Consider the following 20,136-nt stretch of genomic DNA (forward strand, 5'->3'; position numbering starts at 1 on the left):
TCTCAGGGAGGTGAGAGGCATTAGTGTTGTGTTGTATTTATTTTTTTAAATATGGGGTACAAATGGCTAATAAATTAATTGCTGTGTTCGGAATCATCCGCTCATTCCCTACAGCGGTGCTTTGAGATACAAGTGACCTGACTAGCATTTTTTTTTTTAAACACACACACATATATATATATATATATATATATATATATATATATATATATATATATATATATATATATATATATATATACATATATATATATACATATATAAAGATCAAGCCATCATTCAGATGCTTTATCGTTTTTAATAGTGAACAAAAATTTAACATACAAACATTGTATGGAAACAGTGAACTCAACTTATGTTTGTGTACTGTGTAAACAACAACCCCATAACTTTGTCTTAATGTCTGCTAACTTAACGCTAACACGTTAATGGAAATGGTTATATCCCTTTATGCAACAGCAATCTGAACATAAACTGTGTAAACAACATACGTGGACAGATTGTATAAAAGAAAACTCACAGGTTTATATTTTTTTCTTCTCTGTAAAGAACGATTAAACTTGCATCTCAAGTTCCCACTGTATAGGGATTTATTTATTTTTTGCTAATTGAATAGCATAGTTGCCAATGTTATTTGGGCTGTTTTCAGAAAAGGAAGGGGAGGGGGAATAGCGAGTACATTAGTAAAATTTAAAGATTTTGTAACAGTAAACAGTATAGAGTATAATAAAATCATATTTAGTATTTGGTTTAGAATTTAGTGTGCATTTGACTCTTTTGACTAAAGACATATTTGCACCATTACTTATCAACTCCCCTCTTGCCTATACTCAAGCAATATTGCGGAAACAGAAAATTGTTTTTCTGTCATCACAATGCATGTATGTGGTACGTCAGAAAAGTTCCAGGATTGGTGGGGGGGGAAAAAAAAAAGATGTTTCCCCTTGGGAAGGAGGAGATGCGTTGTCATGGTGATGAGCCTGTTGATCATCTGGTTTTGTGACACGCTTCCTATTCAATGTTGTAGTTGTTCACTTTTCATGTTGTATTGTGGGATACATTAAGAGTACTGACTGAACAGAGGATTATTTATGTTGACTAGACAATTGAAAAGCACTACAAAATGGCAAACTAACTGAAAAGAGCACCAAATAGCGTCTAGGGAGTGATTTCGAACACAGCCAATCTCACCTTTTCCCTCTTTTCACCTCCCTGGAGTGCTTTGTTTTCAACAACGACACTGGCAAACTACGGGTTAAACTGAAAACTGTATACAATTTCCCTTAAGACATACACTTGCTCATGGACGTAATAAATAAAAAGAAAAAAAAAGTTGCTGTTACAATGCATTCGTCAATTCAGTTTAGGCACGAGGCAACCTCCAAGTGTGGTCGGAGGAGATTGCGAACTCTGATTGTTCAGAAGCGACACGCCTCTTGCAGATCTGCGTGATATGTGCTAGAGATTCTCACTTTTTGGGGCGGAATTTGCGGACGGAGTGCCGCACGGGGCTCCTTGTCAGTCTCAGGACTGGATTGTGTTAGTCTTGTGTGATTTTGGCTTCTGGTGATCTATTCTCCTCCACAAAGTGGCGTAAACAGAGTGGGAAGCCCCCACAGTCACAGGGAGGCCAAGCCGCCATCTCAGACGGGATGAAATGTGCGTTGGATCTGTCACAAACAAGATAAATAGTATCATCAGAGATTGTGTTGTGTCCTGAAACAACATGCGAAACACGTTTGTGGTTGATACAGAGAGTGAACACACACTGGTTCTGAAGGACTGGTGCAGGGACAACAAAGCCGCAGTGAAAAAAATGCTGGTGGTAATGCCAGGTTTTTGACACGTTTTTCCTCAGCAACAACGTGATTAAACATTTTTGGAATCTCATAACCAAAGCCCAGACCTAAACCTTATAATGTGTGCTACCAAGAGACATGCCTGCATTTTGACAGATAATTAAATTGATGGAGATAAGAGATAGTGAGCGACGGTGATAAAGAGTTATTAGAGTTAAATTAAGCATACTCTTAAAAACAGTTGGGCCAAAAATAATCCAAATTGGGTTAAACATGGACCGACCTAACTTATTTTTTTTTTACTTATTTAACCCAAAAAGACAAATTAAATTAAATTAATAACACACAAAGCAACCCGATTTTTGGGGCTGCTTTGTGGTTTGTCATTTGACCCAACTTTTTGGGTTAAAGGAATAAGCCAGTTGAACTGGGTCTAAAATGAACTGAGTCAACATTTTTAGCAATTTAACTGAATAATTTATTTTATTTTTACAATAACTTAATTGAATAACCCAATTTAATTGGGTAATAAAATGACTTTTGGTCAAATTAAATAAGTAACTCACAAAGCAAAGTAATTTTGTGGGTAGTTTGGTTGGTTATTCATTTGACTCAACTTATTGGCTTAATTGAATAACCCAAAAAGTTGGGTCAGTCCCTTTTGACCTAACTTGGGCTATTTTTGACCCAACTGCTTTTAGAGTGGGAGCTAGATTGGAGAATTAGAGATAGAGAAAGACAGTGATCGAGAAAAAGACCAAAAAAAAAAAGAGAGAAAGCATTACAAAGATACTGTGGAGAGACACCAACAGAGAGTTTGAGACAGAGAGATGGAGATGTCTTTTCTATATTCAATAAAATTGCAAAAATAATTGAGACAATTTTTTTGTCACGTCATTATGGTAGAATTTTGAGGAGGGGAAATGATTTTATCCCATTTTGGGATGAGGTAACGTAAATGTGGAGAAAGTGAAATGCTTACTAATACTCTCCAGAGGCACTGTACTATAGATAATTGCAGTCAAACTATCTCACATCAGCAAAAACAGGGTTGTGTTCACTTTCTCTATCCACTGTAATCTGTACTCTCAGATCAGAAACATGAAATGATTCCTCGTGCGCCACCTCTAGAGATGTTCAATCAGACGCTCGATCAAAAGCAAAAGAATTGGCAAGCAGTTCAATTGTTGATTCATTTGGTGATTTATCAAACAGAGTGGCCCAACGTTACCTAGTCCTACTGTAGCTTGTCCAATGTGAAGGGCTGTTATGTTTTGCTGCTGTTTTATATGACATAAAACACACTAAGTTTGGCTTTTGGACTGTTGGTGACAAAGATAATTCAATGAGAGAAAGGACCTTTACATTTTGTCAGGAGATCATGACAAGATCGGTTGGCTGTAGAAGTAAGTGTACCTGTCCGGGCCTCAGAGGTGGCCCATAGGGTTGGATGTGTCAGTCAAGCTTGGGTGGACCCCCGTGTGACCTTGCTGGCCGTCACCGGAACCGCCCGAAACTTTTTCCTCCTCTCTTCTCTTAAGGCAGGCCGCTTTGGGGTTGAGATTTCGCTCTATAGAGACAGTCCAAATAGTAGGAAGAATGTCAGTACATTTCATAAACTCCCTTCCACCTGTACAGATGCTACAAACTGAGGATGCTATGAGCCATGTGGTTGCCATTCTCCAGTCTAGGTCAAGGGGTGTCAAACTTTTAAGGGGACATTTTTTCTTAGTCTAATGGCGTAATTGTAATTCATCTTGCGAAAGCAAGGTTAGCGTAATTGCCTATGAAGGAGCACAACTGCCAATTTAAAATAAATAAATAACTAAATAAATAAATAAATTACTATAAATGAAAATAAAAAGGAATATAAAAAATAAATATAAAATATAATTTGAAAAATTATGTCCAAAAAATAAATATAAATAAATGGAAATAAAAAGAAATATATATACACACACATACATACATACATACATACATACATACATACATACATACATAGTAGGGGTGTGCCAAAAAAATCAATTCATAAAACAATCGAGATTCTCATTTATTAATCGAATCGAATCAATATTAATATCCAAAAATCGATTTTATTTAAATTAGAAATGAAGAAGGGTAAAAGGCAGTTGTAGCTTATATGCTGTTTTTGTGGAAAAAGGCACTTACAATACAAAATTAATAAATGTTTAAAAAAAAAAAAAAAAAAAAAAAAAAAAAGACACTTTAATGTCTCTATTTGTCATTTTGTCTTGCAAAGCAGACTGGAGTAGCTATATAAATAAACTTGAGTTGAGTTGAGTTAATACATACATAAATACATTTGTATTTAATTTTTGAAATGTATTTTTTTTATATCCGTTTGTATTTTTAGCCATTTATTTATTTATTTTTAGTCATTTATTTATTTATTTATTTATTTATTTATTTTGTCATTTATTCATTTGTAATTAATTGTGGCAGTTTTGGTCCTCCATAATTGCCAAAGTCATTTTTTTTTAAAAACTAGTGCTGTCGATTAAACGATTAAAATTTTTGATCTGATTAATCACACTTTTTAATTTTGATTAATCACGATTAATCGCTAAATTACTTGCGTATTCGCCTAATATAAAATAAATACAAAATACCGTAATATTTTGACAACGCATTTTATTATCTGAATGTCATTTGCAAGCATTGATTAAATGCATGGACGCAATTCAAGTGCATGCGTGTATTGCTCAAAACGTAAAAGCATCATATATATTGGATGAAATTCACCTATTATTAATTAAGTAAACACAAATTACTTTTGTTTTATCTAAAGTCCCGTCGGGGTGTTTTTTAAAGCGAAATTTAGCACCGAGCACACCAACTGGAGTCACCCCGCTCATCTTGGAACAACAGGCGTAGGAAATGCCGTGCATTGACCTAATCACTGACCTGCGCAGCCTTCAATGTAACCATCCGCGGTTACGTTCAAGGCTCAAGTACGGTCGGAAAAAATAGTGCGATTAATATGCGTTAATACGTGATTAATGTGACATTTTTCTGTGATTAATTAATTTATTAATGCTTTAACTTTGACAGCCCTATTAAAAACACAAGTAATTAAAAAAAATAAAAATAAAAAAATATATATATATATATAATAAAATACCACTGTGTTTTCATAATGTCTATGTTGATTCTCAGTTCTCCAGGTCATGGTAATCCATAAACATTGATCAAGTGTATTCACCCTTCAAGTCCTTTGAATTTGTTTTCATAAACTTAAAAAAAAATAAAATAAAATAAAATTAAAAAATTAAAAAAAAGGTACGACGTAGTACTATTTGCAAATTTTTTAGCAAAGTTACAGCTCGCAAATCTCAGATGGTCCCCAGGTAGTCAGTTTGACAAGCACTGAGAACCAATTAGAAACACTTTTGTTTTCCACAGCTGCTTCAGGCGATGTCCCTCCATGCTTGCCATACTGATGTTTGTGTGAGGCCCCGGAGGCTGAATAAAGTATTGTCTATCGCAATGTGCCTTGTCCAGCTTTCTTGCTTTCCACATACAAATACAGGAGCGACTCGTAACCCGCTTGAAGCAAGTAGACTGTGTTGTTTTAGGACAAATGTATGCAATCTGCTGAACTGTATAGAATTCTCTGCACTAAAAATGCGGTGTGGTACTATTTAATTTTTTTTTTAATGTGGGGTATACCAGTACTTTTTTTGTACGAGTTACCATGAAACACTAGGCAATGGCCTTTTAAAAGGTAATATTACAGCATAATACATTTCTTGTGGACTACTGAGTTAAAGCATAGTGACTCAAGTGAGCCGACATGAAATAGGAGAACACAGCAGACAGATAAGAGAATAGTCTAGTTTCATAGGTACACAATCTAAAACTGAAGAGTCATTGGGAACAGACCTCTAACTTGCTGCTCCAAACTGAGGATGACGGCCACGGCCTGATGGAGGATGAGCAGTTTGGTCTGAGGCTTCTCGCTCTTCAGGTGCAGCTGGCACATGCGACCCAGCTCTTTGAAGGCCTCGTTTATGTCCCGCACCCGCAAGCGTTCCCGGGCATTGTTGGCCATCCTCCGCTCTCGCTCCCGCTCCGCTTTCTGTTCTGGATTCAGGTCTTCATCCTCAGTCAGACTGCGGGGTACAAGGAAAAAAGGTTGATTTGATTACAAGGAGAAAAATAATAAAGTCAACAATTTCATCAAATATTTTAGGGAATAGACTGAATAAATATACAATTTATAACTATCACTGTTTTAATATATTTTTTTATTAGTTTCTGTTCTTTTGTCTTCACAAAAAGTGAATAAAAATATACAATTGAATATGCTCTACTGTTGCCTGTACAGTGTGTTCTTACCTTGTGTGCGTGCCAGCGCGCGGTGTTTTCAGGCTGTCGCTCTCATCTTCTGACTTCTCATCGCCTGAGAGGGAATCATTCATGTCATCCTTTTCCTGCTTCTCCACCTTCAGCGCCAAGGCGGTAGCCACCTGACCAGCCAAGCCTGGAGGAAGTGTGGGAGGTGAGAAAAAAGGCAAGTTAAGGTAAGCTGCCTACCTATTCATAAAATGAATCAAAAAGAAGTACAGGGACCATCAGACCTCTGAATGCTTCAACTTGGTGGTTGAGTTCTGTGCTGGACGTGGAGCCAGTGCTTGGCAGGCCTCCGTGGCTGTTCAGGCTAGCTGTGTCATCAGCATGGGAAGAACCCTGCAACAAAAACAGGAGGTACATTGTCAAGACGGGAAGTTATCCTCTGGAAATGAAACAACAACGCAAGACCAAACAGAAAGAAATAATGTGTACAATGTGTGTAAAATCTATTTAAGGTTAGGCCCCGCCTTTTAAAGCCAAATACGCTCAACGTCACAGATACTACAGTAGAAAATGAGAATGGCGACCCCAGGTGGACAAAACCAATTATAAATGCACCACACAAGCACACTATTGCGTTGAATATTGCATCAATTTTCATCTGATTATTTGATTAATCGGTTGTATAATTGGTAGAATGTTCAATTCTAAAAACACTCAATAGTTGCAGCCCTAGTTACACGTAGCCTACGTATTCCAAATTCAATTGTGACCTTTCTGCACACAACTCTGTCGACAGGTAAACACCTATAAATTCAATGCACCCAGACAGGATGCAATTAATTTACAATACAAACTAGATGAAATTATGGGATTAATCAACATGAGGGAACACTTTAAGAGGCTGCCTTTAAAACAACCATTAATTTGTGCAGCACAGGACAAGTTTGGGATCTAATGAGTCTTTTACCATTCCAAACAGTATGAGACACAGTTCATTCATGACCGTCTTTAACCACAACTAAGACTTTTTCTAAAAAGGAGACTATTTTTAGATTTCTTTGGTGTTCACTTTCAAAAGACATCAAACTAAACTGAATCCCCGGTTGCGACATAACACTCATTATGTACACATTCATAAGAGGCAAATAGTCAACAACCAGCATGTGCCACAATCCCCATTCTTACAGATGTTCGTCACGTTTTTTTTTCTCCAAAGTTATTTCAATTCTCTTTCTACTTCCAAGAGAAGACAGGGAAAGTGTCACTGAGGTTAGAGGGTATCTGCCCCCCCCCCCCCCCCCAACCCCCCCCCAACCCAACCACCACCACCAAATGTTTATTTATGTAATCCCCTGTCACTGTTGGCCTCTGTTAACCCTTTTACTCCAAAACCCTCCCCTTTTTCTGCGCTACACTAATCGTTGCTGCGGTCTCAACAGGTGCCCTAACAAGTCTTTGTGCACAGGAGGAGGAGGAGGGGAAAGATGGGGTTCTGGCAAGAAAAGAAGGCTGCCATTTTCATGGCTGGGCCTGATTATCATACAGCTGAGGAGGCACGGGGTGCAGACACACGTTTCCAACCATTCAGATTTCCTTGCTTGTTAAAAAGAAGCAATGAAAAGGGGTACAAAAAAGGGAGGAGGTGGAGAATGGGCTGTCATCCAGACTAAAAGCCTGTGGCTGTCTCGAGGCTGGTGAGCCTGTGTTAAGGGAAACTCTCCCCACACAGGAAGAACTGTGTCTGTGCAAACACAGTATGTTCTATCTGGCAGTCACAGTCGCTCAACATAACTGCCACAGAATGGTGCTCGATTACAAACACGGCAAAATCAATTGAGAACCTGGACATTTCATCTGTGAGGCCTGTGCAAACAGTTTTTAAAACGAAGCATGACGTCGCGTTTATACACCATCACAGAATTTCAGAATAAGACAATGTATTCAAACCTTGACCACGCACTATTTTGCATTTTGTCTGAAAGTTCCCAATCATTTCTATCCTTTCTCAATACAGGGACAGTGCTTTTGATCTTGGTGGAAGTTGGGGATAATGTACTTAAAAAAAAGAAAAAAAAACATGCTCTGATACTACAACACTGATACCACTTTACCAGCCTGACATATACCTTTCAGACAGGTAGAGAAGGAGGTATGTCAGTCGTGAGGACATACCTTAAGGTACACTGTACATGCATGACAACGTTATCAAAAATGCAGTTGGATGTGAGAATGTCAGTATGTCAGTAATTACAAGTTGTAGCTCTAAATAGTGTTAGATTTGAGTGAAACTTAAGCCATGTTTGATTTTCTTTTTATGTTTCAACTTGAATAATTGCCAATTCAAATAAAACAGTATTACCACAATGCAAGACAATATTTTTATCAAGTATCGGTATTGTATCAGTACATAAGTACTTGATTTCATATTGTTAAGAACAAAAAAAAAAAAAAAAAAAAAAAAACAGTTTTCGGTGCAACTACGATCTTTTAGAATGGCACAAAATAGGGTGTTTTCTAAAAATGATCAGATAGAAACAATTTTGAAACTGTAAGAAACATACACCAATGGTAAATATTAATCATTTCTTTGAATACAATCCCTTAGAATATTTTGCCACTTTGCTATGTCATTTGCAGCCATTAGCTGCGCAATACAAATTAATTTCACCTCAGAAAGTTTTGATCACCTAACTGGATGTAAAGGAATGTATGGTAAAGTAATAATAATTATATTCACTGGCACATACAATAATCATTACCATGCTGGAAAAAAAGTAATTTTAGATAATTTCATTTTGACAGGAGAGCTTTTAAAAAATCTGAAAATATTTGGGGGTTGTATCCAAAAAGTTACAATTAGATGCACTGTCTCACTTTGATTTGTATTGGAAATATTATAAAAATCTCTTCATTCAAAAAAATCATGAATGTTTTCGAATTTGTCTTTCACCGTAGTGTATGGACGCAGTTAAATCAAATCGAGTCTGACAGCGATTACACTTATGGAAAATGTCAGTGTCACATCTCTTTGTGTGATGTGTGCTTTTGTCACATAGTGATGAATGGTTTCTGAACAGCTGGCATGAGTAAGATGTAAAAAAAATGTTTGTTTTCCCAGATGCATTTCAAATGCAATATCTTAATTTGGGAGACAGAAATATGAACATCTTCAATCAGAACTTCATACCATCGCCGCTGTCCGACTGGGAGCTAACGCCGAGGCAGGGAAACTTGCTCCAATGGCTGCCAGTTGACCATTTTGTGCCTGTCCCAGCAGACTGTGGATGTCGCTGGGTAGACTGGTGGTGGAGCCCACTGCGTGGTTCCTCAGAACCAAGATTGCATCATCCAGTCGGTCAAGACGATCCTCCATTCGCGACTGAGGGATTGTAGAATGGAGGGTCGGGGGGTGCAAGAGGAGTGGTGAGGAGAGGAAAAGAACGGCAGAGCAGATTAGTATAAGCATATTACGACCAAAAATTAAAAACACTGATTGGATGGCATGGACTTCAAAAGTGAAGATAAAGAAAATACAAATGCAACATCACAAGAGCTCCAAACATCAACAAATATACTTATTTATGTGAAGTGAATAGCAGTCACATGGAGTGGATTAAAATCTGCACTGAAGCAGATTGTGGCAAGCTAATAAAACAACTTAACAATGGCAAGAAAAGTTGACTCAAAAATAAAAACGATTGCATGTCGAGGTCATGAGAGGAACCAAAAAAAATGGACGACGACTTATGGAACATGTTATAGATAAGCAGCTCGATCCAAAGTACCTCACAGACATCCTTTAAGAAAGACATGGCATCCTGAAGATGCTCATGTAACTGCTGATGAACTCTGTTTTTCTGCCAAAGTCCAAAGAAATAAGAAAAGGATTAAGAAAGAGCGGAAATACAATTTGAGAGAGAGAGGAAGGGAGCGAGAGAGAGAGAGAGAGAGAGAGAGAGAGAGAGGATTTGCAGACATGCAAATAAATCTGCTGACCAATCAGTTTGTAAGGATGAAAGTGTTTTGTTGTGTGCTATTTTAATACCTCTTAGACATAAGTGGTTACTTCTTTCCTTTTGAGCGCCATAGTCTATTCATAACTTGAATATAAGGCAGTGTATGGGATTCGGCAACTAGTTTTCATGAGTGACTAACCCTCGGCCAATGGTTTTACGGTGATTACAAATTTTTAATTGCCTAAAAATTTAAATACAAAAAAAAAAAAATCCATAATTGACAACAGCCTTTCACACTCTCCTTTATTGCCACCTATTTCCTGTCTTTGTAGTTATCCGCTGCTGGCCTGAGAATTGTGCCAAGTTTTTATGATTCAACAGAAATAATAACGCACAGTAGCCTCAAAGCATGACGTGCCATTTGAAGTGTGTTGTCGAAAAGCTTGATGTATGGCATAGAGTCGCCAAGTGTAAGTTCTTTGCGATGGTCCATTTTAGTTGTGTTTGGCCATAGTGCTTCTTGGTGGGCCTAATGTAGCAACTAAAGTATCTCCCACTTCATTGGCTGCTGTTGGAATGGAAAAAAACCCTGCAATGTCTCTATTACATATGTGTATATATATATATATATATATATATATATATATATATATATATATATATATATATATATATATATATATAGTTCCAAGTCATGTGGTGCAAGTGGAAACTTGCTGGCTTACAGCAAAGTACGATCATTGTGTAAAATGAGCAAGAGTGTCTCAATCCATTACCGATTAGTCATTTCATCTGTAATGAAATCTTCAAGTGGCATGTTTAGACAGTTGCTTAGTACCAATTCTAGAAGTCATGGGGGCTTTCCAAACTCCTCAGGCAATTATAACTTTGACTACTTGGAAAATCTGACCCATAGTTTTATTTTGCATAGATTGAAGCAATGTGTGTATAGGTGAAATTAAATCTGCAAGCATGGCAGCAAAGGAATCCTGGAGAAGTGGCTCTGCATACAGCTGCTCGCAGCCCCTTGAACTAACCCCCCCCAACTGTCAACCCTGGAGCAGGAGACAGATGGCAAGTCCTAAGGGACAGGTATTGTTCAGTTATTCTTGACCTTCCACTTAATCCTCTGCAAACATTTGTGGGAATCTCGTTGTCAAAGTGAGCATCCAAATAGGACGAAGAAAAGGAAGAAGCTTACCAGTGAGTGAAGTGAGTTCTCATAATTTGGGGAAGAAGGGGTCTGTCCACTAGGACGAGGCCACTGGGTGGTACCTAAGCAAAAAGACAAAAGTGCAAAGGAGTAGTTAAGTGCACAAGTGATGCTGCTTCCGTTTCATATCAAAATAGCTGTTAGCTGCATATTGCTTCACTGACTACACCAACAGCAAACTGTCATAACACGCCGACATGCCAATTTACTGGCGTCATGAGATATTTTTATCATTAAGGATGAGATTACATCATTTCCTGATGTCTGAGCAGCATCCTGACACACAAACTGGCTGGGAATTTTGTCTTGCCTCCATTGCCATATCCTCCATCACTGGCTTGTTTAGACAAGGAAGGAAAAGAATATGAGCAGTGACAAATCTAATTTGTAATACCATTCCTTCTCACCTATTGAAGTAAATTTGAGGGTTTAAACCTTAACATTTTAAAGGTATTTTTTCCATTTGATGAATAGTCTTAATCTGGGTTTGTGATAAAGGCAATGTGTTAATAAGCATGTGAGTTCACTAAAGTTTATGTTCTTACATAACGTCACTGTTGGGCAGAATCCCCGCCTCTCCAAAATCACTACTTTCTCAGGAAATAAAAATAAAATGACATGTTGCTTGAGTTACCAAACACCGCATCTTTCAGGTTGGTAATATTGTACCTAATATTGCTATCACATACACACAACAAAACATCACGACAAAATCATATTCAATTGCTAATTGAATGTGATATTTTTTTTTCTAGTTTATTGTACTCTCACAACTGGACAAAAAGCCTGAAAAACTTAAACACCTGCAGCACTTTCCGGTTCTGTTGTGTCTGATGCAGGACTGCCAAACCAAGTCCTTCATTTATAGTATCATAAATCTAACGTTATAGCACACTTCATAGAGTTTTTTTTTTATATTATTATTCTCATAGAGGAAGTGAAGTATGAATTTCACCTCTAAACAGATTGATTTAGCCTAATTTCTGCTCACACTAAAATTGGGAATAACAACTGCCAATAACAGGAAGACCTTGCTGAAATAAAGGGGGCATTTTCTAAAAAATGAAGTCTTGGCATTAACCTTACCACAAAAGTAAAAAAAAAGAAAAGAAAAAAAGAAAAGAAATGAAAGATTAAAACATGGTTTCCTTCAATTGTTCCAGTGAATGTCACACTTCATATGTAGCTCTCTGTCATCACTTGGCATAAAAGACTCCAGACCCCAAAAGAAAGGATAAAAAGAACTCGAGTTCAGACCCATCTTGTTGCCAGATGAGCAAGACATGAACTTCGCATGCCTCCACTCCCTGATTGCAATAGAAAAAAAAAAGAAAAAAAAAACTAAATTAAAAAAAACGTTAGAGCTAATCGTTGAAACATCTAATGAGTAATGCTCTGCATCTTGGTGCTGATGAATGGGTTTCGTGCTTAAGTGTGTACATCGAGCCAAATCGTGCCTCCATTTGTACTAAACCTCACAAAATGTAGAAACATCTCTTCATTTGACCATCTAACAAGTATTTAATGCTACTGAAATTCGTTTTGGGCTACACACTTTTATGTATCCAGATCAAAAAGATAGGGTGCTGAGTTCTTTCACCCACTGGCAGCGACTTCATACAGCTCTGTGCGCGCGCGCATGTGTGTGGGTATGTGTTGGAGGAACAGCTGTCCACAGGGCAGGGCAACAGCTGAGGATGAGGGAAGCATAGGTAGAGACAGCTGTCACCAGTCCATTACCATACTTGACACAACTGTCCATTAAAATAACACACTGGGCTTTCCCTCTTGGTGTCTCCCCTTTTTTCCCCGCATTAGTGCCTCTCGTGTCTTAATAAGACTGCCAGGCTTTTAAATGCGTGCAACAAATGTGAAAGAAATCATACATGGGCAACAATAGTCTTCTAGAATTAAAAAATAAATAAATAAAAGTAACAAAGGCGATAAATAAAAGTGTAACATAAAATCTTCACCCAAAAATTGAAGCTTTTTATTACAAACTGCACAAGGACCCACAAGCCACCTTTTAAAAAGCTACACAATGTTCTGCTAGGCAAAAAAAAAGAAGAAGAAGAAGAAAAAGGAAAAAAAAAAGAAAAAAAAAGAAAAGCTTTTCATCGATGTAATTCAAAACCACTTCAAACAAATCTTTTTAAATCCTTAAGCAGCTCAAAAGCCACAGCCTCAGTCATTTTCATTTCCATTGTTGTTCCGGGGCTTGTCATTAACATTTCAATCACTTCAAGAAATAAATGTTATACAAACAGATGCGTGTCAGTGGGCCATAGATTCATGAGCGTGAAAGCTCTGGAGAAAAGATGTGACAAGAACCTCTGCCACATTGAGAACCTCTGTGGGCTGTGAGACCATAAACGATAGTGGACACAGAAAGTCAGGTATTAATTTAAGATGCGCAGTAGATGTTGTTAACCTCAAGGCACCTTGCACATGTTGCATCGCATGATGTCTCGGCAAGAGGTTTGCCAGCAAGAAGTACAGATTGAGAGCAGCTGGCCACAAAATCTGCTGGATATCCTCTCCTCTTTGTTGTACTCATTCACAAACATTTGATAAAAACTGACAAATGTTTCCATGGCACGCAACTTTTACTCTGGCTGAAAGGAGCGGAAACTCATACACAGGTAATTTATTCCATATTCCTGCCGGCCACGGCAACCGAACTGTTGAGTTGTGGAGACTCAAAGGCTCAAAAGGGTTCAGTCCACGGTTTACCATGGATGCCATGTCAGTACGTTTCCTACCTGCCCGTCACATTCTGATAGTTTTCTACGATTAGTCAAGGCTTTCTACAGATGCAACTTGGACACTGGGCAGCTTTGGAGACGGTTTATTGTCTCACCTGGATTCATGGAAATTGTAGCCAATCACACCCTGTTCACGCATCACACCCGCTCTTTGAAGCATTGGTTACGGACAGCGACAACGACGCCTCGCTTTGCAAAGGTTCAGACCCCGAGGATCAAGTATTTACCGGTAAGTTAATTTGTTAAAATGTATATTTACTTGTAAATTTATGTTTCCAGAATTATTATTTACACATTCATACATTTTGGTATTTCTTTTGTATTTTTCAAGTATCCAAGTCGATGTGTCGAGTCTGCTGCGCTCAGTCATTCACTTGCATTTACCTAAAGCATGCTAGATTCTGATTGGTTAGTGCTAGTCAGCTGCCATGTATGACAAGTAAAGTTTAAATTAAAAATGAATCTGTCTCCGCCCTGCCTTTTCATTTTATTCAGTCCCATTAACCACCAACAAATCCTCAAATGATTAGACTATAGCTATGCTACGTGCATTTCACGTAAATATTTCTGAGTGTTTTTTTCTCACAAATCTGCTAGTTTATAAACTCGCAAACCTGACACTTTCTAAACTTGCAAATTTACTATTTTTTTCTTGCAAATTTGCCAGCTTAGAAAGTCGCACATTTACAATTTTTTTTCTCACAAATTTGCCAGTTTAGAATTTGCGACTTTCTAAAGTGGCAAATTTGCCTTTCTAAACTGGCAAATTTACGAGTTTTATTTCACGAAAATTTGCCAGTTTCGAAAGTGGCAAATTTGCGTCTTCTTAAAGTGGCAAATTTTCAAGATTTTTTTTTTCTCAGAATATTGCCTTCGTCCTTTAAAAAAAAAATATATATATATAGTGATACATGGCCCTAATACGCTGTCGTACACAAATTTTCAAATTTTTGAAAAAATATATATATATCCAAGTTCACTCCAAATTTCCACAGATTCCATACAGACTGAGAAATATATATATGTATATAGACAAATATACATATATAGTCAGAGGTGATGGAAACCATGTTTTCAACAAATCTCACAGAGTGCATTCCATTAAAGTGGATTTGTAACTTGAGACTTTTGAGAGTTTTACTGTAATTGAAGCCACAACCAACAAGCCTGTGTACATGAGATCATAAAGAGAGAACTGGGTTTTACCTGGTCTTCCAGACGGTGTGCCGGCAGCCGTGACCACAGTCCCTGCTGAGCCAGTGCCTGCTGTGGCTGTGAGAGGTGAAGGGGAACCCACAGGCGTAGACGGGTTGGAGGGGAAACTACTGCTTGTGTGGTCAGGTGAGTAAATCTGTGAGAGCAGAAAGAATATGGTCTCAGACGCCGAAGAGGTACATTGCTGTGAACCCGTCGTGTCATACATTTTCCAGCTGTTATCTTCCAGCAAAGAAAATTGCCATAAATTGATGGGGGTTTTACAAGCACATATGTCACATTGATGGAAATACCTATAAACAATAACCCCTATCATGCCTGGCCCTGTGTCTTACCCACTGTTTGTTTATGAAAATAGACAACATTGAGTTAACTCAAGTTGAATTAAATAAGTAACATAAGGGTCATGTATTATTTCAACAATTGTTGGAAAACCTTTCCTCCTAGATTTTGTGTAGATGTTTCGCTTCATGTTAATGTGCAAACTTTTAGACAAGACTTGGCGGGCAAAGTACAGCCAAGGGGCCACCCGCAGTCTTTGACTGGCCCTCACAGTGACCATGAAGTAAAGTAGAACATAAAATAAGAACATAAAATATGCTGTGCTTTTATTTGTAAAGTTTTGCTTTTGAGCAAGAGCTGCACCTTTTTCTATTTTCTCAAAATAACAAAAATGACAATAGTGGTCCTACCATCCTAATGCTACCTTCTCAAACCTTCTTATTTCCTGCAAGGTGGCGGGAAGAGCCAAGATGATTTGGCCTGATAATTATTTACACAAATCTACAGTTTCATATACTGTACATATTGGGTGTATTATAAGTCATCATTGTATCACTACACATCACTGTGAATAATACTGTACAATATCTATATATTTGGGAGTCCTGACTAGAAACGGTTAATTTGAGTTGGCAGTTGGTGCATGATTTTTTTTTAAGTGTTAAAAATGGCATTTTAATGATCGCTTACAATTTTGTTTAAAATGTGTATTTCCGAATTACAATACATACCATATCGCACGCAGTAATTTATTGAAACAAGACAATATGCTTTTTCTAAATTCATTTAAAATAATATAAACTTGAGGTTAGCATGTTGGTTTGGTTCCTCAGCAAGTGTTCCAGTTTTTTCATGTGGCTCCTTTGCAAAATTAATTTCCCACTCCTGATTTCGACAATAGAACAAATGTAGTTGTGCCTGTCTACACGACTTAATGTATTTGGTTACATTTTATTGACAATAAAAGACAATTTGCAGTAACATTATTGTATCTGAGGCTCTTATTTGGGTTACACTGAGAACACTGAGTTTTACGATAATGTCAATTACAAGGAAAAGGAGATTGTGTCTTCCACTCCCACAGGGATTTCATTTGTGTAAGCAAATGCTGGATTAAAGCACAATCACTTCCCCGACTTTTCCCTTTTAATCAGCGGATATTGTGCTGTAATGGAACATGTCTCTGAGAAAAGGGCGCTAGAAATGGATCCTCACTAATTAGCAGGAAAAAAGCAGCAGATAGACAGAGATTTCCCTGCTAAGTAATGATCAAATTGAGCTGGCAGGAAACCGTTTTGACTTCTCTGGAGATGATAGAATGTCCTCATTAATAATCTCCTTATTCAATCTTGATCTTTGGGCTTTACGTTTTCAATCAACTTGGAGCATGAGGCAAGTGTAGGACGGAACATGGAGGAAGAGGGGGAGAGGGAGGGATAGACAGAATGGCTATTTAAGCTTTTCTACACTCTATGAGCTGTGTTCTTCTCTTTCCTCTACACTCTCAGACACGCAATTCGGTGGAAAACTAAGACGGATTAATAATGCGGTCATCACTGTGTCAGATACAAACAAGACTCAGCACAAATCCCCAAACATGTCTCACTTTCACAAAAGCAAGTTGTTTATAACCGTGACTTCTGACCACACAATATATGGCCAAGGACGCTGCATTCAAAGTGAAACACGGTTCATTTTACTGGAACAAATGAAGCCCCGCCTCTTCATCAGTCACACTCCCGCAGGCGGCGAGGGGCCAATAAGCACGGCCAATTTAAAAGGGCGGCGAACAAAAACTCTACAAAGGGCGGCCCGTGGAGTTGAGCCACAGCAGTTCTAAACTCCCCAGTGCTCCCGCTCCATGCACCCACCCCCACGCTGTCCAACCGTGTCCATTTCACTCCAGCTTTGTCATGCTAATAGAATTGAGTCTACAAATATAAAAGACTTAATTTGTTATTACCATCCCTAAACTCATATTTTCCATTCAGGAAAAAAAAGTGAAGCCTCTGTACTAATTTATGAAATGTCCATTGAAAAACAAAAGTGTCATTTCATACATTGAGCAAACTATATGCAAAAATGTTAAGGAAAAAAAAAAAGAAAAAAAAAAGAAAAAAAAAAAGATATTTTGGTCGAGCTTAAGAACTGAAAAGTAGCATTTCGAATAAAGGCCCAATCTTGCATAAGGAAGTGCAGAGGAGGAATTTTGATACAAATTTACCAGTCCCCAAATGATTAACAAAAATCCTACTAATAATAAAGCTTTAAATCTTTAAATCACACGTGTCAAAGTGGATTGAAATGTTAACACATTAGGCAGCACAGCTTTGACACAACTTTAAAAACAGAACAATTCCACAATGATTTTTACATCAATGGAAAGATTGCACATCCACACAAATCCAGTATCATCCTATTTGATGAGATAGCATATAAAACTAAGCTTCCAGTTAAATGTGTGACGGTTATGCGGTTGCAGCTCACCGAGGCTAAAGCCTTGCCAAGTGCGTCTCCAGTCTGTGAGCTTCCAGTGGCGTTCCCCCGATTTGCAGCAGCTTCCAAAGTGCGGAGAGAGCTTGAGTTAGCCGAACATTCAAACAAGCCATTTTATTTGCATTAAAAACAGCATTTGAGAACGTACCCAGCACCCCATCTGCGTTATTGACCGACGGGGTGTGTGTTGCAGAGACAAATGGTGACGTTGTTGTGCTGCTTCTGTGGAAGGTGGACATGGGAGGAAGACTGGCATTGATGTCTGGGGAAGCGGAGTGTGCTGGGTAGTTCTGGAAATCACAAAACACAACTTGGAAACTCGGAAAGATATCGCCGTACTTTTCTAAGCAGCCTATTGGTATACTGTGCAACCCTGATAGATGATATTGTTTAATTGTTCGCGAATACTTGGGTGAGGAGACTGTCACGAGTTGATTGGCTTACCAGACGTTCGTGCGAGTGTAGGCTGCTGTAGTTTCCTGACTGTGGTATGTGAGATGAAGATCCTGGAAGCATTCCTCCATAGCTGGGCTGGTTAATCCCATTGGTTGAGTTCCAAGGGTCAGATGAACTATGGGTACCATCTAATGACAAAATACATGGACGTGTTTACAGAGTGCATTTGAGCCTCAACACAAAGTCGCGGAAGCCATAAACCCTCAACATGGGATCATCCACCAAGCAGAGTTTTATTTTTCTTTCTTGGGGATGAAACATGATCCCGGTTCTCAACACAGCTGAGATAATAGAAAACTAAAACAACCAATTCATCTTTAATGCCTGTAAAAAGTCCTGATAATTAATGATTTTTGCACGAAAAGAGGAAAAAACCTTAACTTACCAAAGAAAGTGCTTGCAAACATATTGCTGGAGGGCTTAGGAGAAGTGTAGGATGGCGAATCTCTGTTGAAGTCCTCTGAGTTTGGAGATGGCGCGTACACCTATGGACACATCATAAATGCTATTAGTAATAAAGCTATTGCATGAGTTGTTCATTGCGACATCAGTCCAAAATGAACGTCATGTCATTTTCCAGCTTGACAAATTAAGGTTGATTTTTTTCAGTTTCGAAAGACAAAAGACTTGAAGTGCAAAGGATGATAAAGACCTAATGCACACCACACACTTAACAAACCAAAATATTGCCGTGGCATGCCGTTTTATTTCCTGTGCACGACTAAGAACAAGTAAGGTGCTGAACATCCAGCCGCTCACAACCAGTGTGATTACTCTCAAACTATCAGTCACCCCTTTATGCGCATGATGTTTATACAGTGAGTGAAGTCATATCAAGTACAGTGAGACCTTATGAGTAACCTGACAAGTGAGTTTTGAGATACAAGCTGTAGCTTGGTCAATATTTTGTGTTGAAGTGTGATATAAAAAAAAAAAAAATGTTAAAACTATAAATGGTGGCAGCAAACTTCAAAACAGCAGGTAGAAAGCAGTTTTTTAAAACAAAACAAAAAGAGGCCAGATGCTTGCCTCAAGCAGTTTAAGTTTAAACATAAAATAATGAGAATTATATAATCAAACCACATATCATACAAAACATATGCTAGCTTAATGTAAACACAAAATTCAAAACTCCATGGACGGGCTAATGAAAATAGCATTGATGTTGCCGTCGTTACAGCGTTGTCTCCTTATCTATGTGTGCGTTTGGAAATACACTCCGAGTGTGCTCTGCTCTCCTCAGACCGATTGGAAATTTGGAGCATTTTTCAACACGCAAAACAAGCTGGAGGATAACAAATGACTGTTGTATTTTGTTTCCTGACAGCTCATCCACAAACGTACATTCAACAATTCAAGTGTTGCTTGTTGCAGAAAAACTTAGTCTTACAGTACAATATTTGGCAAATATCATATCTTAAGGCACTGTCATTTTTTTTTTTTTTACACCATACGGAACAACAGGATGCCTATTAAGACAACTTTATATCAGCACATATGGCCATGCTATACCACACCAAAAAAGGGTGCTACCAAATCCTGTGTTGGTGCGACCAATTTGGTCGCACAAGTGCTACAAGTGCAACAGACTGTGTGATTCAGGAGTTACTTCGTTGTAAAATTCTTCTTCATGA

The 20,136-nt window shown here is 38.1% G+C and overlaps 1 protein-coding gene across 3 annotated transcripts in view; it reads right to left on the reverse strand.

Annotated features, from left to right (window-relative positions):
* Positions 1-222: 222 nt before the first annotated feature.
* The window catches only part of tcf12 (transcription factor 12), a 77,199-nt gene continuing 57,285 nt past the window's right edge, over positions 223-20,136 (reverse strand). Inside the window, exons 9-21 of one of the 3 annotated variants that reach the window (XM_077518553.1) lie at positions 18,888-18,987; positions 18,491-18,630; positions 18,195-18,336; positions 18,038-18,108; positions 15,260-15,404; positions 11,277-11,350; positions 9,905-9,976; positions 9,307-9,498; positions 6,404-6,512; positions 6,162-6,306; positions 5,706-5,935; positions 3,216-3,369; positions 223-1,670 (exon numbers count right to left, since the gene is read on the reverse strand). In XM_077518553.1, the coding sequence (XP_077374679.1) occupies positions 3,227-3,369; positions 5,706-5,935; positions 6,162-6,306; positions 6,404-6,512; positions 9,307-9,498; positions 9,905-9,976; positions 11,277-11,350; positions 15,260-15,404; positions 18,038-18,108; positions 18,195-18,336; positions 18,491-18,630; positions 18,888-18,987 (1,563 nt within the window). In that variant the 3' untranslated portion in view covers positions 223-1,670; positions 3,216-3,226. The remainder of the gene's footprint in view (positions 1,671-3,215; positions 3,370-5,705; positions 5,936-6,161; positions 6,307-6,403; positions 6,513-9,306; positions 9,499-9,904; positions 9,977-11,276; positions 11,351-15,259; positions 15,405-18,037; positions 18,109-18,194; positions 18,337-18,490; positions 18,631-18,887; positions 18,988-20,136) is intronic. The other 2 variants (XM_077518555.1, XM_077518554.1) reach the window with 2 other exon arrangements.

The sequence above is a fragment of the Festucalex cinctus genome, chromosome 4 (genome assembly GCF_051991245.1).
Source record: "Festucalex cinctus isolate MCC-2025b chromosome 4, RoL_Fcin_1.0, whole genome shotgun sequence".
NCBI lineage: Eukaryota > Metazoa > Chordata > Actinopteri > Syngnathiformes > Syngnathidae > Festucalex > Festucalex cinctus.